At 41.5% G+C, this 14,385-nt stretch overlaps 1 protein-coding gene across 1 annotated transcript; it reads right to left on the reverse strand.

Moving 5' to 3' along the window:
• Window positions 1-57: 57 nt before the first annotated feature.
• LOC139383097 (XIAP-associated factor 1-like) lies at window positions 58-3,540 on the reverse strand. Its single transcript, XM_071127407.1, has 7 exons — window positions 3,391-3,540; window positions 2,094-2,229; window positions 1,919-1,975; window positions 1,517-1,721; window positions 1,296-1,366; window positions 906-1,127; window positions 58-757 (listed from the first exon to the last, which is right to left on the reverse strand). The coding sequence occupies exons 1-7, from the start codon at window positions 3,432-3,434 to the stop codon at window positions 725-727; spliced, it is 768 nt and encodes a 255-aa protein (XP_070983508.1). The 5' UTR covers window positions 3,435-3,540; the 3' UTR covers window positions 58-724.
• Between the last annotated feature and the right edge of the window lie 10,845 nt (window positions 3,541-14,385).

The following is a 14,385-nucleotide window of genomic DNA, read 5'->3' on the forward strand; positions in this document are numbered from 1 at the left end:
TCGCCATCAATGTCTCCCACTTGTCAACTAGAAATGACTAGACACCAAAACTGAAGCTCTGGAACCTTCATAGCTTTTATTGTTGTTACCGTGAAACCAAAGGGACACCTTGTGACATCACAATAGGAGAAGATAAAACGCTCACAGCATTTGGACCTATTATGAAAAAATATAATCTCCTTGTGTGTGCATTACAGCAATTATTTTTTTGGGGGGGTAAATCAGTTATGTACATTTGTAAACCAATATTAAAATGTACAACTTTAATGGAGAAAACACTATTTCTGTTGTAAACAATGTATTATAAACTGGGTGGTTCGAGCCCTGAATGCTGATTGACTGACAGCCGTGGCATATGAGAATGTACACCACAGGTATGACAAAACATTTATCTTTCCTGCACTAATAACCTCATGGGTTTGTGATATATGCCCTTAGCCGTGGTATATTGGCCATTTACCACACCTCCTCGGGCCTTATTGCTTAATTATACAACACTGGTAAAATAGGTTTCTTGTCCTCTTGTAAAGAGAAGAATCCTGACTAATGTAATAAGTCATCTCTTACTGTTACCCAACCAGAAATAACTCAACTGCCTCTGAAATACAGATTTTCTGCGAAAAATAACTTGCAATTTGCTCAAATAAATCACGTCATCACTAACTTGTCCTCCACTATGCCAATTCACCATGGAGTGTTCCTTCAGAGGTTCTGAGCACGTTTCTCATTTCAAGTTGACATGGATCTGACATTTGACCTGAAAGGAGAAAAAAAAAAAAAAGACTTTTTCATCACTCCAAATTATTAAAAAAGGGGACCAGGGTTTGGGTCAATTCCAGGGTTGGAGAATGAAGTGAAATTGACCCAACCCAGAAGGGTACTGTGTTTTTGGGACAGAGCCGTACCTCATGCCATCGTAGTGTGACTACGGGGAGAGCCAGGTGACAGTGGGGACAGGTGCTGATCTGGTCAACTTCCCCCTCCTGCCTCTTGCCTTGGGCTGAGAACAATGTAGACTTCATAGAACTGGTCAAACGAGGACTGGCCTGCTCCTGTTTGTGGCTGCCATCTTCCTCATCATCATCATCATCACCTTTAGACTCCTCTGATGTGTGGTCACACTCCAGCTAGCAGTGGGGGAAGAGAATGGAACAAGTGATTTAAACACTAACCTCTTTCCATGGAGAATACTTTTGTCCAGAAGTAGGCTTAATATAGGTACCGGAAGCGGGCAAAACGAGGAGGAGTGATCTGACGACAATGACTTGGGTTCATGCTGTTGAATAAGAACATACCTGATGTTCCGCCATCTCCTTCAATGGGAAGGACCTCATGCAGCTCCTGCAAACCACTGCCGTTCGCCTGCCTGCATCCAGAAAACAGTTTGAATATAACATAACATTGAACACCAGAGTATCAATCTCATCTGACTCTATAGTGATTATGATTTCCCATTTTCCAATGTGTTGAATATTACATATGGCAAATCAACTTAAACTGTAGGGGTTAGCCTCACCGTTGGAGGATGGTGAGGAGGGGTTATCGGGAGCATTGAGGTCAGGGCAGATCTGACCATGCTCCGGCTGGTCCCGCAGAGTGATGTAGCGTCCGCAGTCGGAGCAGCGCTCGGTGCGACTGCCACACGCCAAGCTGTGCTCCGCCATGGCCGACAGCGGCAGCTCCACCGGGCAGAACTCACAGCGCTGCAGCCTTGCCTTACACTAGTCCGACAGAGAGGGGGGGGGGGGGGGGGGGGGGGGGTGATTCATTCTGTATACCAGTCGTTATTATACACCTGTATCAATTACAGTTTGACTATGACGATCATGTAGAGGAACTAACTCCTTTTACTGAAACGGCATCATCATGGTGTGTGTGTGTGTGTGTGGCAATCCCGGTGACCGTTGAATAGTCTCACCTCATGGTCCAGGAGCTGGCAACTCTCCACCTTTTTGTCGCACTTGGTGCACTTCACCTGTGGGAGTGACAGAGCGACAATATATTGAAAATATACAAAAATCGGGGGCCTTGATCCCTCAACATCTACTCAAGTATTTGGAAGTGATCCTGGTTTCATTACAGCAGTGGTTTACCTGGCTGTGCTGGTTCTGATGGTGCTGCTCCAATAGCTCTCTGGGAACCGGCTCATCACAGTCTGGACACAGGCATAGGAACCGCTGGCAGTGGGACTCGTGCAAGGCAAAGTTGGACACAGCCACCTCCTTGTGACTGACAGTTGAACACAAGCACAGAATAAGTGTTAGAGGCGCCACAAGACCACAGGCTTGTGTGTGCAGTAGTTTAAAGTACTTAAGTAAAAATACTTGAAAGTAGTTGTTTTGGGCATCTGTACTTTACTATTTATATTTGACAACTTTTACTTTCACTTCATTCCTAAATAAAAATGTATTTTTTACTCCATACATTTTCCCTGACACCCAAAAGTACTCATTACATTTTGAATGCTTAGCAGGACAAAAAAATTGTCTAATTCACCCACTTATCAACAGAACATCCCTGGTCATCCCTACTGCCTCTGATCTGGCAGACTTAGTAAACACAAATGCTTAATTTGTAAATTATGTCGGAGTGTTGGAGCATGTCCCTGGCTAGCCGTAAATAAAATTAAAAACAGGAAAATTATGCCGTCTAGTTTGCTTTATACGGTATAAGCTATTTATAATTTGACTTTTTTATACTTGAGTATATATATATATATTTTTAAAAAAAAAATTTTATTCACTGTTCCCCAGGCCCAGATGTTGATTAAGGCAGCACCCGCACCTCTGATTCAGAGGGGTTGGGTTAAATGCAGAAGACACATTTCAGCTGAATGCATTCAGTTGTACAACTGACTAGGTATACCCCTTTCCCTTTATATTTTAGCAATTACATTTACTATTGATACTTAAGTATATTTAAAACCAAATACTATCAAAACTTTTACTCAAGTAGTATTTTACTGAGTGACTGTCACTTGAGTCATTTTCTACCTTGGAACCTTTAATTTTACTCAAGTATGAAAATGTGGTACTTTTGTGGTGTGTGTGTGTGTTTCATGTATGTTCTGAACAAACTGAACATAGAGCTGAAGAGAATGTCAAGGCCAGCTCTACTGTGGTCTGTGCAAGCATTTTCACTTTCAAAGATTAGGATTTCATGCCATGTATTGGCTGAAATGCCTCAACCTGAAATGATGGTAGCCCAGTCAATATTATTGACAATGTATGTTATTATGAAGTGAACACTCTCTCAACAAACTGTCTTTAGAAAAACGAGTAGCCGATGTATATCCTTCAAATTCATGCTGAAGCATATCCACTACTTTGATGGTTTGTTTTGAACTTTTAAAACACTTTTTTTAAATATTCAAATGTTTAATTGTCTCACCACTGGTCACAGATACGGGTTCTCGCTTCTTCCTCGTCTGCCATCGCGGAATAGCTGTAAATTCTAACCCCAAAATAGAAGTAGCTACGCCCAACCTAGCAATTGAAACCAAATTCATTAAGCCCAACTGGTGACATGGGAAATAGCATTGTGAACGTAGCGACATTGAGGTCATGTGATCATACGGCACATTTTCTAAATAAAAGTCCACCTGACGAAATGTTACTTGGCTGTTATAGAACGTTTTTCTGATTTAAAAATCACAAAACAAATATTGTTTAAAGTTACATAAACATACATTTATTGAAAAAATTATCTATATATACGTAACAAAAATATAAATGGACATGTAAAGTGTTGGTCCCATGTTTCATGAGCTGAAATAAAAGATCCCTGAAATTTTCCATTTGCACAAAAAGCTTATTTCTCTCACAAATTTGTTTGCATCCCTGTTAGTGAGCATTTCTCCTTTGCCAAGACAATTCATTCACCTGACAGGTGTGGCATATCAAGAAGCTGATTTAAACAGCATTACACAGGTGCACCTTGTGGTGGGGACAATAAAAGGACACTAAAATGTGCCGTTTTGACACCACAAATGCCACAAGTTTTGAGGGAGCGTGCAATTTACATGCTGACTGGAGGAATTTCCACCAGAGCAGTTTCCAGAGAATTGAATGTTCATTTCTCTACCATAAGCCGCCACCGTCATTTTATAGAATTTGGCAGTATGTCCAACCAGCCTCACAACCGCAGACCACGTGTAACCAGACCAGCTCAGGACCTCCACATCCGGCTTCTTCACATGCGGAATCGTCTGAGACCAGCCACCCAGACAGCAGATGAAACTGAGGAGTCTTCCTGTCTGTAATAAAGCTGTGGGGAAGTTGTCACCATACAAGAGGGGCATTTTAGTATCCTCAGAACCTCTCCTAATAAAGATCCAGTGTCACACCATAGATTGACCGCATAAAATACTTTTTTCTGCACAAATTTACTGTCACCACTGACGAGCGTTTACATTCTAAACAAACTATGCAAGTATTCCTAGGAAATCACCCAGAGAGCTACCATTCCTTCATCTGGAATAACGTCTTCAAGCACATTGACATCAGATGTTCCGGCTGCACCTGGGCAACACGACTCACAGCCTGAGTGACGCAGACCTGCGTACGCTCGCCAAAAAGACAGAAGGCTAGTCTGGGGCCAACATTAGCATACTCATTAGCATACTCGTACGAGATGCCCTCATGCAGCCTGTCAGGAAAGTACAGTCAGCCACACACTTCAAAAAGGTCACTTTTACACATGATATAGTGTTTATTTTTTCTCTACTACTGAGGAGATTTAAGATGTAAGTTTTTTTGTTCGTGATGGTACTATAAGTGCGAGGGCCATCCTGTGCCAAGAGTCAATTGACGGTGGATTACCTTCTTACACCGTGCTTTCCAACCATAGAATTGACCTGGATGGATGTGCCTAGCAACAAGCTGCTGGAGCCCATCGTCTGCATGGCGAGAAACACACATTCACAGCACACACATACTCACTATGTTCACAGACATTCACCGCACACAAACATACTGGAACGTGCTGTTTCAACATACACCTCCAGGCATTGCAAACTGACTCTCACATTTGTGTAACTGCTGAACCATGCTCATGATTTTGTCTTCTCTGTGGGTCCCTCTGCCCTCCAGTCTGACATTCTGCGCTCACTATCCACCACTACACGACCCACAGTCAAAATGGAGGACTTGTTCAAGGTCAGGAAGTTCAGAGGACTTGGGGCTGAGAGGTACTGGTTAGTGTAATAACATATTAAAACATGTAATGACGCATTCACTGACTGTTGTCTGCCTGGGCTTAACCATGCAATTTTGGCTTGTACTCTGTGTTATACCTTCCCCATCTCTCTGTTTCTCAATATACTAACTGCACGGGAAACCCCCACCAGGGTGGCGGAATAAGATGAACACACTGAAAACTCATAAATATACACACACTCAAAACCCTTTGGGATGGGCTCCAAAGACAAAGAACTCTGTCGAGAACCAATGGGATACTGACACCAGGCTGGAGAGGACTGTCTATCACCTACGAACAACCTACCAGGAGCCAGGACTACCAGAATCTACCTACGTCATTTCAATGTATAAATGAACTGCACAAATATGTTTTAGGTCTCTCTTCTTCCGATAGTTCCCTAAGAGCTGGACGAATAGGAGCCGTGCAGCACGTTTTGCCAAATATCATTACGCATGAATAAACGGCCTTTAATATACCGTATCCGCCTTGTCCAGAGTCTCATCTTGGTCTCGTTTCTCCAATAACTAATCATTAACATTAGCCGGGGCTTCACAACTCCTTACACGGTCTCTCCTCCCAAGGCCAATTCATACCAAGGTGTTTTTATTGCTATTATTTTTACGACTTTGATTTGGAAATCAGTTTAATTTCAGATAGTTTTCAGATCCACTTTACTAGATTTTATCAAAAGTTTTAGTTTAAAAAACGATTTGGTTTTTATATGATTTTATTTCAGTTTTGGGAGGCTAGGATCCATTTACAGTGCCTTCAGAACGAACAGTGGCGGCCGAAAATACTTGATTTTGCGGCAACTTTTCTGAAATTCTACGAAACATTTTGCAATGGGGTTTTTTCACGTTCATTTCATATAAAGCAATAAAAAGTAATGTGCACAGTTTTAGGATGATTTTAAGCAGAATACATCATACAAACACTATTAGAAACATCTAAAGTGTTGAATTTAGCTTATGTTCCTGAACAAACAGCTCTGTCATAATTCACTCTCACATTCCTCTCCATCATGCTTGGGGCTTGCCATCAACAGGAGATGCACCTCCCATTCCCACTCACTCTCTCAAAAAAAAACGAATAGATTCAAAGCTGATCAATCGCTTTCCATTTGAGGATCGATATTTCTTTCCAATAAATTGTCTTCAAAATACTTGAGATTGTGATTTTTTTTCTGAAAGGGTCGTAAGGGAGACTTAAAAAAAACAACAGAAAACGTAAAAATAGTGTATTGTGGTTGATATGTACTTTTAAAACAGTATTACAATTTTAAATCCAGAAAGATTGTGCTTTCGTGATCCGTATTAAGTTTCAGAGAGTTAAAAACGGCAAAACTGATCAATTGCACTCAGTGCATTGAGCAGCGCTCTCCATAGACAGACTGGGGAGAGCAGAGTGCCGGCCCACACTACTGAAGCCAATGTTCGCGGATTAAACGTCTGAGTAAAACGCCACTCACCTTGATTCTTTCTTCCCTGCTACCACTTCAATCATGATAATCTGCCGCTGCTGTGGGAACTGTTCTGACATTCTCATATGCTTTGCTGATTCGAAGTTACTGTTTATTGTCCACTTTCTCTTGTTTTCAAAAACATTTGGAAATTGTTTTGCACGTTATTTTTGTTGGCAAATGAGATTGATTTCTATTCATTGTACTGCCTGCCATCAACAATCACCCATCATCTTCGCAAGTGAATACACTGACAGGCCAGGAGAAAAAAACTTTGTCCACGTGTGGTTGGATTGGGCCATTTTCCACCGTAACAGTGCATGCAGTAAATGATCAAAATTACGAACCCGCTTTCGATTGGACCCTTTATGCGCTAAAAGTGCGGGGATTAGTCAACATTGCGAGCTCTCGCATAATATGCGCTCGATTGGTTGCTTTTGCATTGAATTATGGAGGAATTGATATTAGCTAAAGTAACGTCATAGTCAGCATAGCTAATAGAACTAACGCGTTAGCAGGGTTGGGGAGTAACGGATTACCAAAAAATGGTAACTGTAATCCGTTACATTACCAACAAAAATACTGTAATCAGATTACAGATACTTTTGAAAAACTAGATGGTTACTTCGAGGATTACTTTTAAATTCAGAAAGGATGTTTGCGAAAAAAAAAACATTTTACACTTCTGTTTTCTCAATGACATTCAAATCAGCATTAAAAAAAGGCGCACATGTAAATTTGTTCCACCTAAGCGAGTCTGACTACAAATCAGACCACTATGGTACACCAAATGGGTTTGATGGATCGAGGGAAAAGAGCAGAAATAGGCTTTTGTAGGCTACAGTCCAAGTTATGTCTGAACAATGGTGCGACTGCTGTCGGCATCCAAAGATTATCCAATTTTAATAAACGCTTGGAGGTAAGGATGACAGCAGTGATGTAGTCTACGGAGATCACGTATTATTGATATCTACATAACGAATTGACGTGAATCACACTGCTGCGCTCTCATTTAGCTATTTGCGCCTAGGGATTGTGGTTGCTGTCGATGGCTGTTCACAAGTCTAAATGTGTATTTGAACCCAATAATGGTTGAATTCAAGAGGTTTAAACTGCCTATCAATCATTGTTTTTTAAACTAGTGGACAGCCAGTGAATAATGCGCTCCTGCAACAGCTGCATAGTGCGGATCCCAGGCTATCGAATACAAATAGGGCTTTTATTGCTCAATATAATTCATGCTGATACATTTTTTTTTCTCGATAGGCCTAATGGACACATGCTCAAACGCGCACACTTTTGATATACGTAAAGGGGCCATCTGTAGTTGTTACAACCAATCTTTGGATTTATAAATTGTGACAGTTAATATAAACTCATGAGGCATTTATAAGTTATATTCCTCAAGAATCAATGGGTGTATATATATAATATAACTTATAAATGCCTGAGCTTATATTAACTGTCACACTCCATGAGAACCCAAAATATAAGCTTGTTTTTCTCCAATGTTTGTAAACATTAAATGTAAACGGTAACTGTAATCCGTTACGTTACCAACAAAAGTATTGTAATCAGATTACAGATACTTTTGAAAAACTAGATGGTTTATAGTATAGTCTCATAACATGGTTCGAATCATATGTATCTGGGAGTGGGTACATTTCTTCAGGCCCATCCCTCAGCTTTTTACCAAAACAGAGGTGGGGTGGGTGTCCATTTTGTTATTGTTTCAACTGTGGATTTGCCCTTTAAGCAGCTGCATATTGTCAAGATATCAAAGTGTCATCAACAAAAAGGTTAACAATAGGCCTATAGCAAATGCAACATACACTACCGTCAAAAGTGTTATAACACCTACTCATTCTTTATTTTTACTATTTCTACATTGTAAAATAATAGTGAAGACATCAAAACTATGAAATAACATATGGAATCACGTAGTAACCCCCCCCCCCCAAAAAAAGTGTTAAACAAATCAAAATATATTTTATTTTTGAGATTCTTCAAATAGCCAGCCTTTGACTTGATGACAGCTTTGCACAGTCTTGGCATTCTCTCAACCAGCTTCATGAGGTAGTCACCTGGAATGCATTTAAAATTGGCCTTGTTTCCACATCGGAGGTATGGCTTTTTGGCCGTAAGTCTTCCGTGAAGGCCACTTCTTACCAGCCTTCTCCGGACACTAGATGGGTGTACCAGGGTCCCACTGTTTTCTGACAATTCTGAGCTGATGGCACTGCTGGACATCTTCCGATTGCGAAGGGAAGTAAGCACAATGTGTCTTTCATCTGCTGCAGTAAGTTTCCTTGGCCGACCACTGTGTCTACGGTCCTCAACGTTGCCCGCTTCTTTGTGCTTCTTCAAAAGAGCTTGGACAGCACATCGGGAAACCCCTGTCTGCCTTGACATCTCTGTCTGGGAGAGACCTTGCTGATGCAGTATAACTACCCTGTGTCTTGTTGCTGGGCTCAGTCTTGCCATGGGGTATGACTTTTCACAGTAAACTGTCTTCAGCAACCTCACCTTGCTAGCTGAGTTCGGCTGTTCCTCGCCCAGTTTTCTTCCTCCAACACAGCTGTTTATGTTTCAGTTAATGATTGTGTTTCAACCTACATATTGAATTGATGATCATTAGCACCTGTTTGGTATAATTGTTTAATCATACACCTGACTATGTTCCTACAAAATCCCTGACTTTGTGCAAGTGTACCTAGATGAATTGATGCTGTTTTGAAGTAGTCACACAAAATATGGATTTTATGTAGATTTTTCTTCTGTTCACTCACTTTGCATTTAGTTAATTGATAAATATTTATTTTGAAACCATTCTTACTTTACAGCATTTTTTTCCCACCTGCCTAAAACTTTTGCACAGTACTGTATGTATACTGTAGCTAAGCAAGTAATACTAAGTGTATGTTGTGTATTAACCTGTTAGTAGCCCATGTGCCTTACACTAGTAATTTGGTCCCTTTTCCCCTCTTAATTTCGCCTACTGTTCTGAATTTGTGGTGCACGATATAGCCTGTTTTAGAGAAATGTAATCATTGAATATTGTAAGAGCTTTCATTGTCTGCTTATATGCACCGCTATTTATCCTACGGTTCTGACTTGGTGTACAGGGAGAACAATGTAAGAACGGCCCATGTTCGGAAATCTGTCGCTGTACATTTCAAAAGTGCTGAACCAATAGTTATATTGACGTCCATCCTAACTGGCTCATTAATGTCTTAATCAAAATGACGGTTTGCCTCTTATCCGCTTGTCGTTCCCTTATGCCATAGTTTGTATATCTAAATTGTCAGGAACCACATATGTTTTTCAAAAAGGCAGTAAATGAAGCTGAATTAACTGTTTCGCTGCCAGACAAGGCTTTGTTCTGTTCAAAGGTGAATTCATCTCCCAGTGTCTGGTGAAAGCAGACTGAACCAGGTTTTCCTCTAGGATTTTACTCCATTCTGTTTTTAAAAATATTTTTTTCACCAATTTTATGATTACGAACTTGTCTCATCGCTGCAACTCCCCAACGGGCTCGGGAGAGGTGAAGGTCGGGTCATGCGTCCTCCGAAACATGACCCGCCAAACTGCGGTTCTTAACACCCGCTCGCTTAACCCGGAAGCCAGCCGCACCAATGTGTCGGAGGAAACGGCATTCAACTGACCACCAAAGTCAGCCTTCAGGCACCCTGCCCACCACAATAAATTGCTAGAGCACGATGAGCCAAGTAAAGTCCCCCGGGCCAAACCCTCTCCTAACCCGGACGATGCTGAGCCAATTGTGTGCTGCACTATGGGACTCCCGGCCACGGCCGGTAATGACACAGCCTGGGATCAAACCCCAGGCTGTAGTGACGCCGCAACACTGCGATGCAGTGCCTTAGACTGCTGCGCCACTCGGGAGGTCTCCGTTTCTTTTTTTTTATCCTGAAAAACTCCCCAGTCCTTAATGATTACAAGCTTACCCAAAACATGATGCTGCCACCACTACGTTTGAAAATGTGGTAGTTACTCAGTAATATAACACTTTGTATTCAGGAAAAACATTTATTGCTTTGAAATATTTTTTTGCAATATTACTTTAGTGCCTTGTTGCAAAATAGTGAGCGGTTTCCTTCCTCTGTATTGATATACCATCCAACATTGAATTCATAACCTAAACATGCTCAAAGTGATATTCAATGTCTGCTTTTTGAAAATATTTCAAGCTCTGCATTGCGAAACAGGTCAAATATAGTCTACCTACAATTTGTGATATTGTGTTCAAAATAAGACTTTTATTTTGAAGCTAATCGCGCGATTTGGACCCGTTAATGTCGCTGATTTCACGGAGCTATGGGAAGTATAGGTTGTGAATAAAGTCGGAGTTTCACTTGCCTGTTCATCGTAATAGAAACCGAAAGGATCGACTCCATGACTCCCCCTCTCCATTCCTCCGCAGCTGTGAGAGGCGCGTCACCAAATCGCCTATAATAACCCGTTTGTGGGGACCCTGTTGCGACGCAATTACGGTAATAACCTAATTTAGGGGTGCCATTGCAGTGCTACCCAACATCGTTGGAAATGAACACTTTTTCTAATTATGTTCAAGTGCATCCAAACCAGGTATAATTTGAAATGTGATGCTGTGTTGTTTTACTGTGCATGCATGGGCCTTTTTAGTGCGTAGGTAGGGCCTGGCTATCCCTATCTGATTATCTTTCCTCTCAGGCCCCATCCTAACTGACCCCAATAACCAACAAAGGGAAACAATTGACTAAGTAGTTTGCCTCAACCCATGTTCTCTGCAAAATACTCTCATGGTCAACGAGCTGATCACGTGTTGGATATCAGACAAACAGCAGTAATACACAATTGCATTTCTATTGTTTTGTTACTACACTGAACTAAAATATAAATGTAATATGTAAAGTGTTGGTCCCATGTTTCATGAGCTGAAATAAAATATCCCAGAAATGTTCCACATGCACAAAAAGCTTATTTCTTTAAAACTTCATGCACACATTTGTTTGCATCCCTGTTAGTGAGCATTTCTCATTTGCCAAGATAATCCATCCACCTGACAGGTGTGGCATGTCAAGAAGCTGATTAAATCATTACACAGGTGTACCTTGTGCTGGGGACAATAAAAGGCCACTCTAAAATATTAAGTTTTGTCACACAACACAATGCCACAGATGTCTCAAGTGTTGAGGGAGCGTGCAATTGGCATGCTGACTACATGAATGTCCACCAGAGCTGTTGCCAGATAATTGAATGTACCTTTTTCTACCATAAGCCGCCTCCAACGTCGTTTTAGAGAATTTGGCATTACGTCCAACCGGCCTCACAACCTCAGACCACAAGTATGGTGTCGTGTGGGCGATTTGCTGATGTCAAAGTTGTGAACAGAGTACCCCATGGTGGCGGTGGGGTTATGGTATGGGCAGGCATAAGCTACGGACAGTGGACACAATTGCATTTTACCGATGGCAATTTGAATGCACAGAGATACCTTTACGAGACCCTGAGGCCCATTGTCGTGCCATTCATCAGCCGCGATCACCTCATGTTTCAGCATGACAACGCATGGCCCCATTTCGCAAGAATCTGTACACAATTTCTGGAAGCTGAAAATATCCCAGTTCGTCCATGACCTGCATACTCACCAGAACCATTAAGCATGTTTGGGATGCTCTGGATCGACATGTACGACAGTGTGTTCCAGTTTCCGTCAATATTCAGCAACTTCCCACAGCCATTGAAGAGGAGTGGGACAACATTCCACAGGCCACAATCAACAGTCCGATCAACTCGATGCAAAGGACATGTGTCTTGCTATATGAGGCAAATGGTCACACCAGATACTGACTGGTTTTCTGATCCACTCCCCTACTTTTTTTTTTAAAGGTAAATGTGACCAACAGATGCATATCTGTATTCCCAGTCATGTGAAATCCATTTCAATTGACTGATAATATGAGAAAATAATTTAAATTGACTCATATGAGGTAATCAGTCAATTGAAATAAATTCATTTAGGCCCCAGTCTATGGATTTCACATGACAGGGAATACGCAACATGCAACAATTTGGGGTTTATATTTTTGTTCAGTATACATGAAAACAACATACAATAAGTGTACTGGACAATTTATTGGTGCCTCTGCATTAGCATTATAAATGGCAATTTGTTCAGAGTTTTATGTATTGATCAGACATTTATTTGATCATTTACAATAGGCAAGCATAGCCTAGGTGATAAATAATGGTGAGACATCATTTTAAATTTAAAAATAATAATAATTAGAGCCGTAAGCCTGATATAGGCCCCCGGCCACCCTACAGTGTGCAGGACCCATTGATTCTTACAGATTGTAACACTCATGTCCCATCCGAATGCTTGAAAAAAAAAACTATGCAAAGTAACAAAATGTCATGTCAGATCACGTAAAAGTGGATTACTTACGCCTTGATCACACTGACAGCGTCATTGCGTTTTGATGCACCAGAAGTACATTCAGTTGCAGTGCGTTCTGTGTGGTGCATACGTTGGATCTATCGAACGAATACGTCAAACTGTCCGCGTAGACGGCTTGACAGAAACGGTAGCAGAAGGGGAATGTTTTTATTTTGTTGCACACTTATCCAGATGATGCTGCGTTCCATTTTGCGCATTTAAGCTGCCGGTGTGATCCAGGCGTTAGGCTTTAGGGAAATCAACCAACTACAGAGATTGATGGAGAGGGAAGCGGGAGAGGAGGAGGACCCATGTACCCCCGCTCCAATCAAACAGCCTTCAGTCAACCACTTGGCTTCAGTCATCCCCCAAGATTGAAGTGGGAGACAAATCCAGCTATAGCCTCCTCCTTGTCAGGCGTCTCACACTGGGCAAACAGGGGTCCTGGGATGGACAGCTCGCGCAGCTTCCCCACATACAGTTGTGGGTCAAGGGTCACCTCACTGAAGAGGGGATCCAGGAGCCTGTCTACGCAGCCTGTAATGTTTTTGAAAAGGGGGAAGAAAAACATTTGAAGTGGATAGTGAATTTAATTTCCTTTTGACGCTATCAATTCATTGATGTAGTGATTTTACAATGTGTTTTACGGTATTTCCGAAGTACTCAATTTGAAATATGCAGTATTTGGTTGTGCACTATTTTGTTGAACTTTTCTATGTTTGTATTTGGAAAAGTTTGTGTGCCTTTTAATGATCAATTGATAATAACTATGACTTACAGTACAGTTGGGTTTGTCTTCACAGGCTTCACATCAAATCCCCCTTCTTAACCTTTATGGAAAGCTGGTTTTGTATCACATTGCTCCTGCTGCGGTGGTTGCCTGGGAAGCCGTGCAGACAGAGTAGATGTCGAATTTTCTGAAATGTCTATCATTACTGCTTGATGACAGTGGAAAGACACAAGGAGAGGGATAGTGATTAGCCCCAGTGACACCAGCTACATCAACTGTCAGAACACAACCCACACACTTGAAGGGCAAAATAGGATTTTTTTTCAGGGGTAAATTACAGATGCTAATGTTTTACACATCGCAACTCCTTTTGTGGACCACATTCCTTCATCTCAGACTCGATGTAGGGGGCTTGGGGATGGAGGAACAAAAACGGTACAGTGACTTACAGGTGTGTGACAGAAAATATACTTTTAACAAGTCAAAGCAGCCACAGCCACAGTGGCATGAATTAACATTAGCCCCTCTGTGGTAGCAAAACACATGCAAAACTCATGA

The sequence above is a fragment of the Oncorhynchus clarkii genome, chromosome 24 (genome assembly GCF_045791955.1).
Source record: "Oncorhynchus clarkii lewisi isolate Uvic-CL-2024 chromosome 24, UVic_Ocla_1.0, whole genome shotgun sequence".
NCBI lineage: Eukaryota > Metazoa > Chordata > Actinopteri > Salmoniformes > Salmonidae > Oncorhynchus > Oncorhynchus clarkii.

What these genes read in the sequence shown, in the direction of transcription:
- LOC139383097 (XM_071127407.1), bottom strand. Translation starts at nt 3,434, where the DNA reads ATGGCAGACGAGGAAGAAGCGAGAACCCGTATCTGTGACCAGTG. An exon ending in GCCAGCTCCTGGACCATGAG is followed by an intron (nt 1,722 to 1,918) that starts GTGAGACTATTC and finishes CTGTCGGACTAG; the next exon opens with TGTAAGGCAAGGCTGCAGCG. An exon ending in AGGAGATGGCGGAACATCAG is followed by an intron (nt 1,128 to 1,295) that starts GTATGTTCTTAT and finishes CCCCACTGCTAG; the next exon opens with CTGGAGTGTGACCACACATC.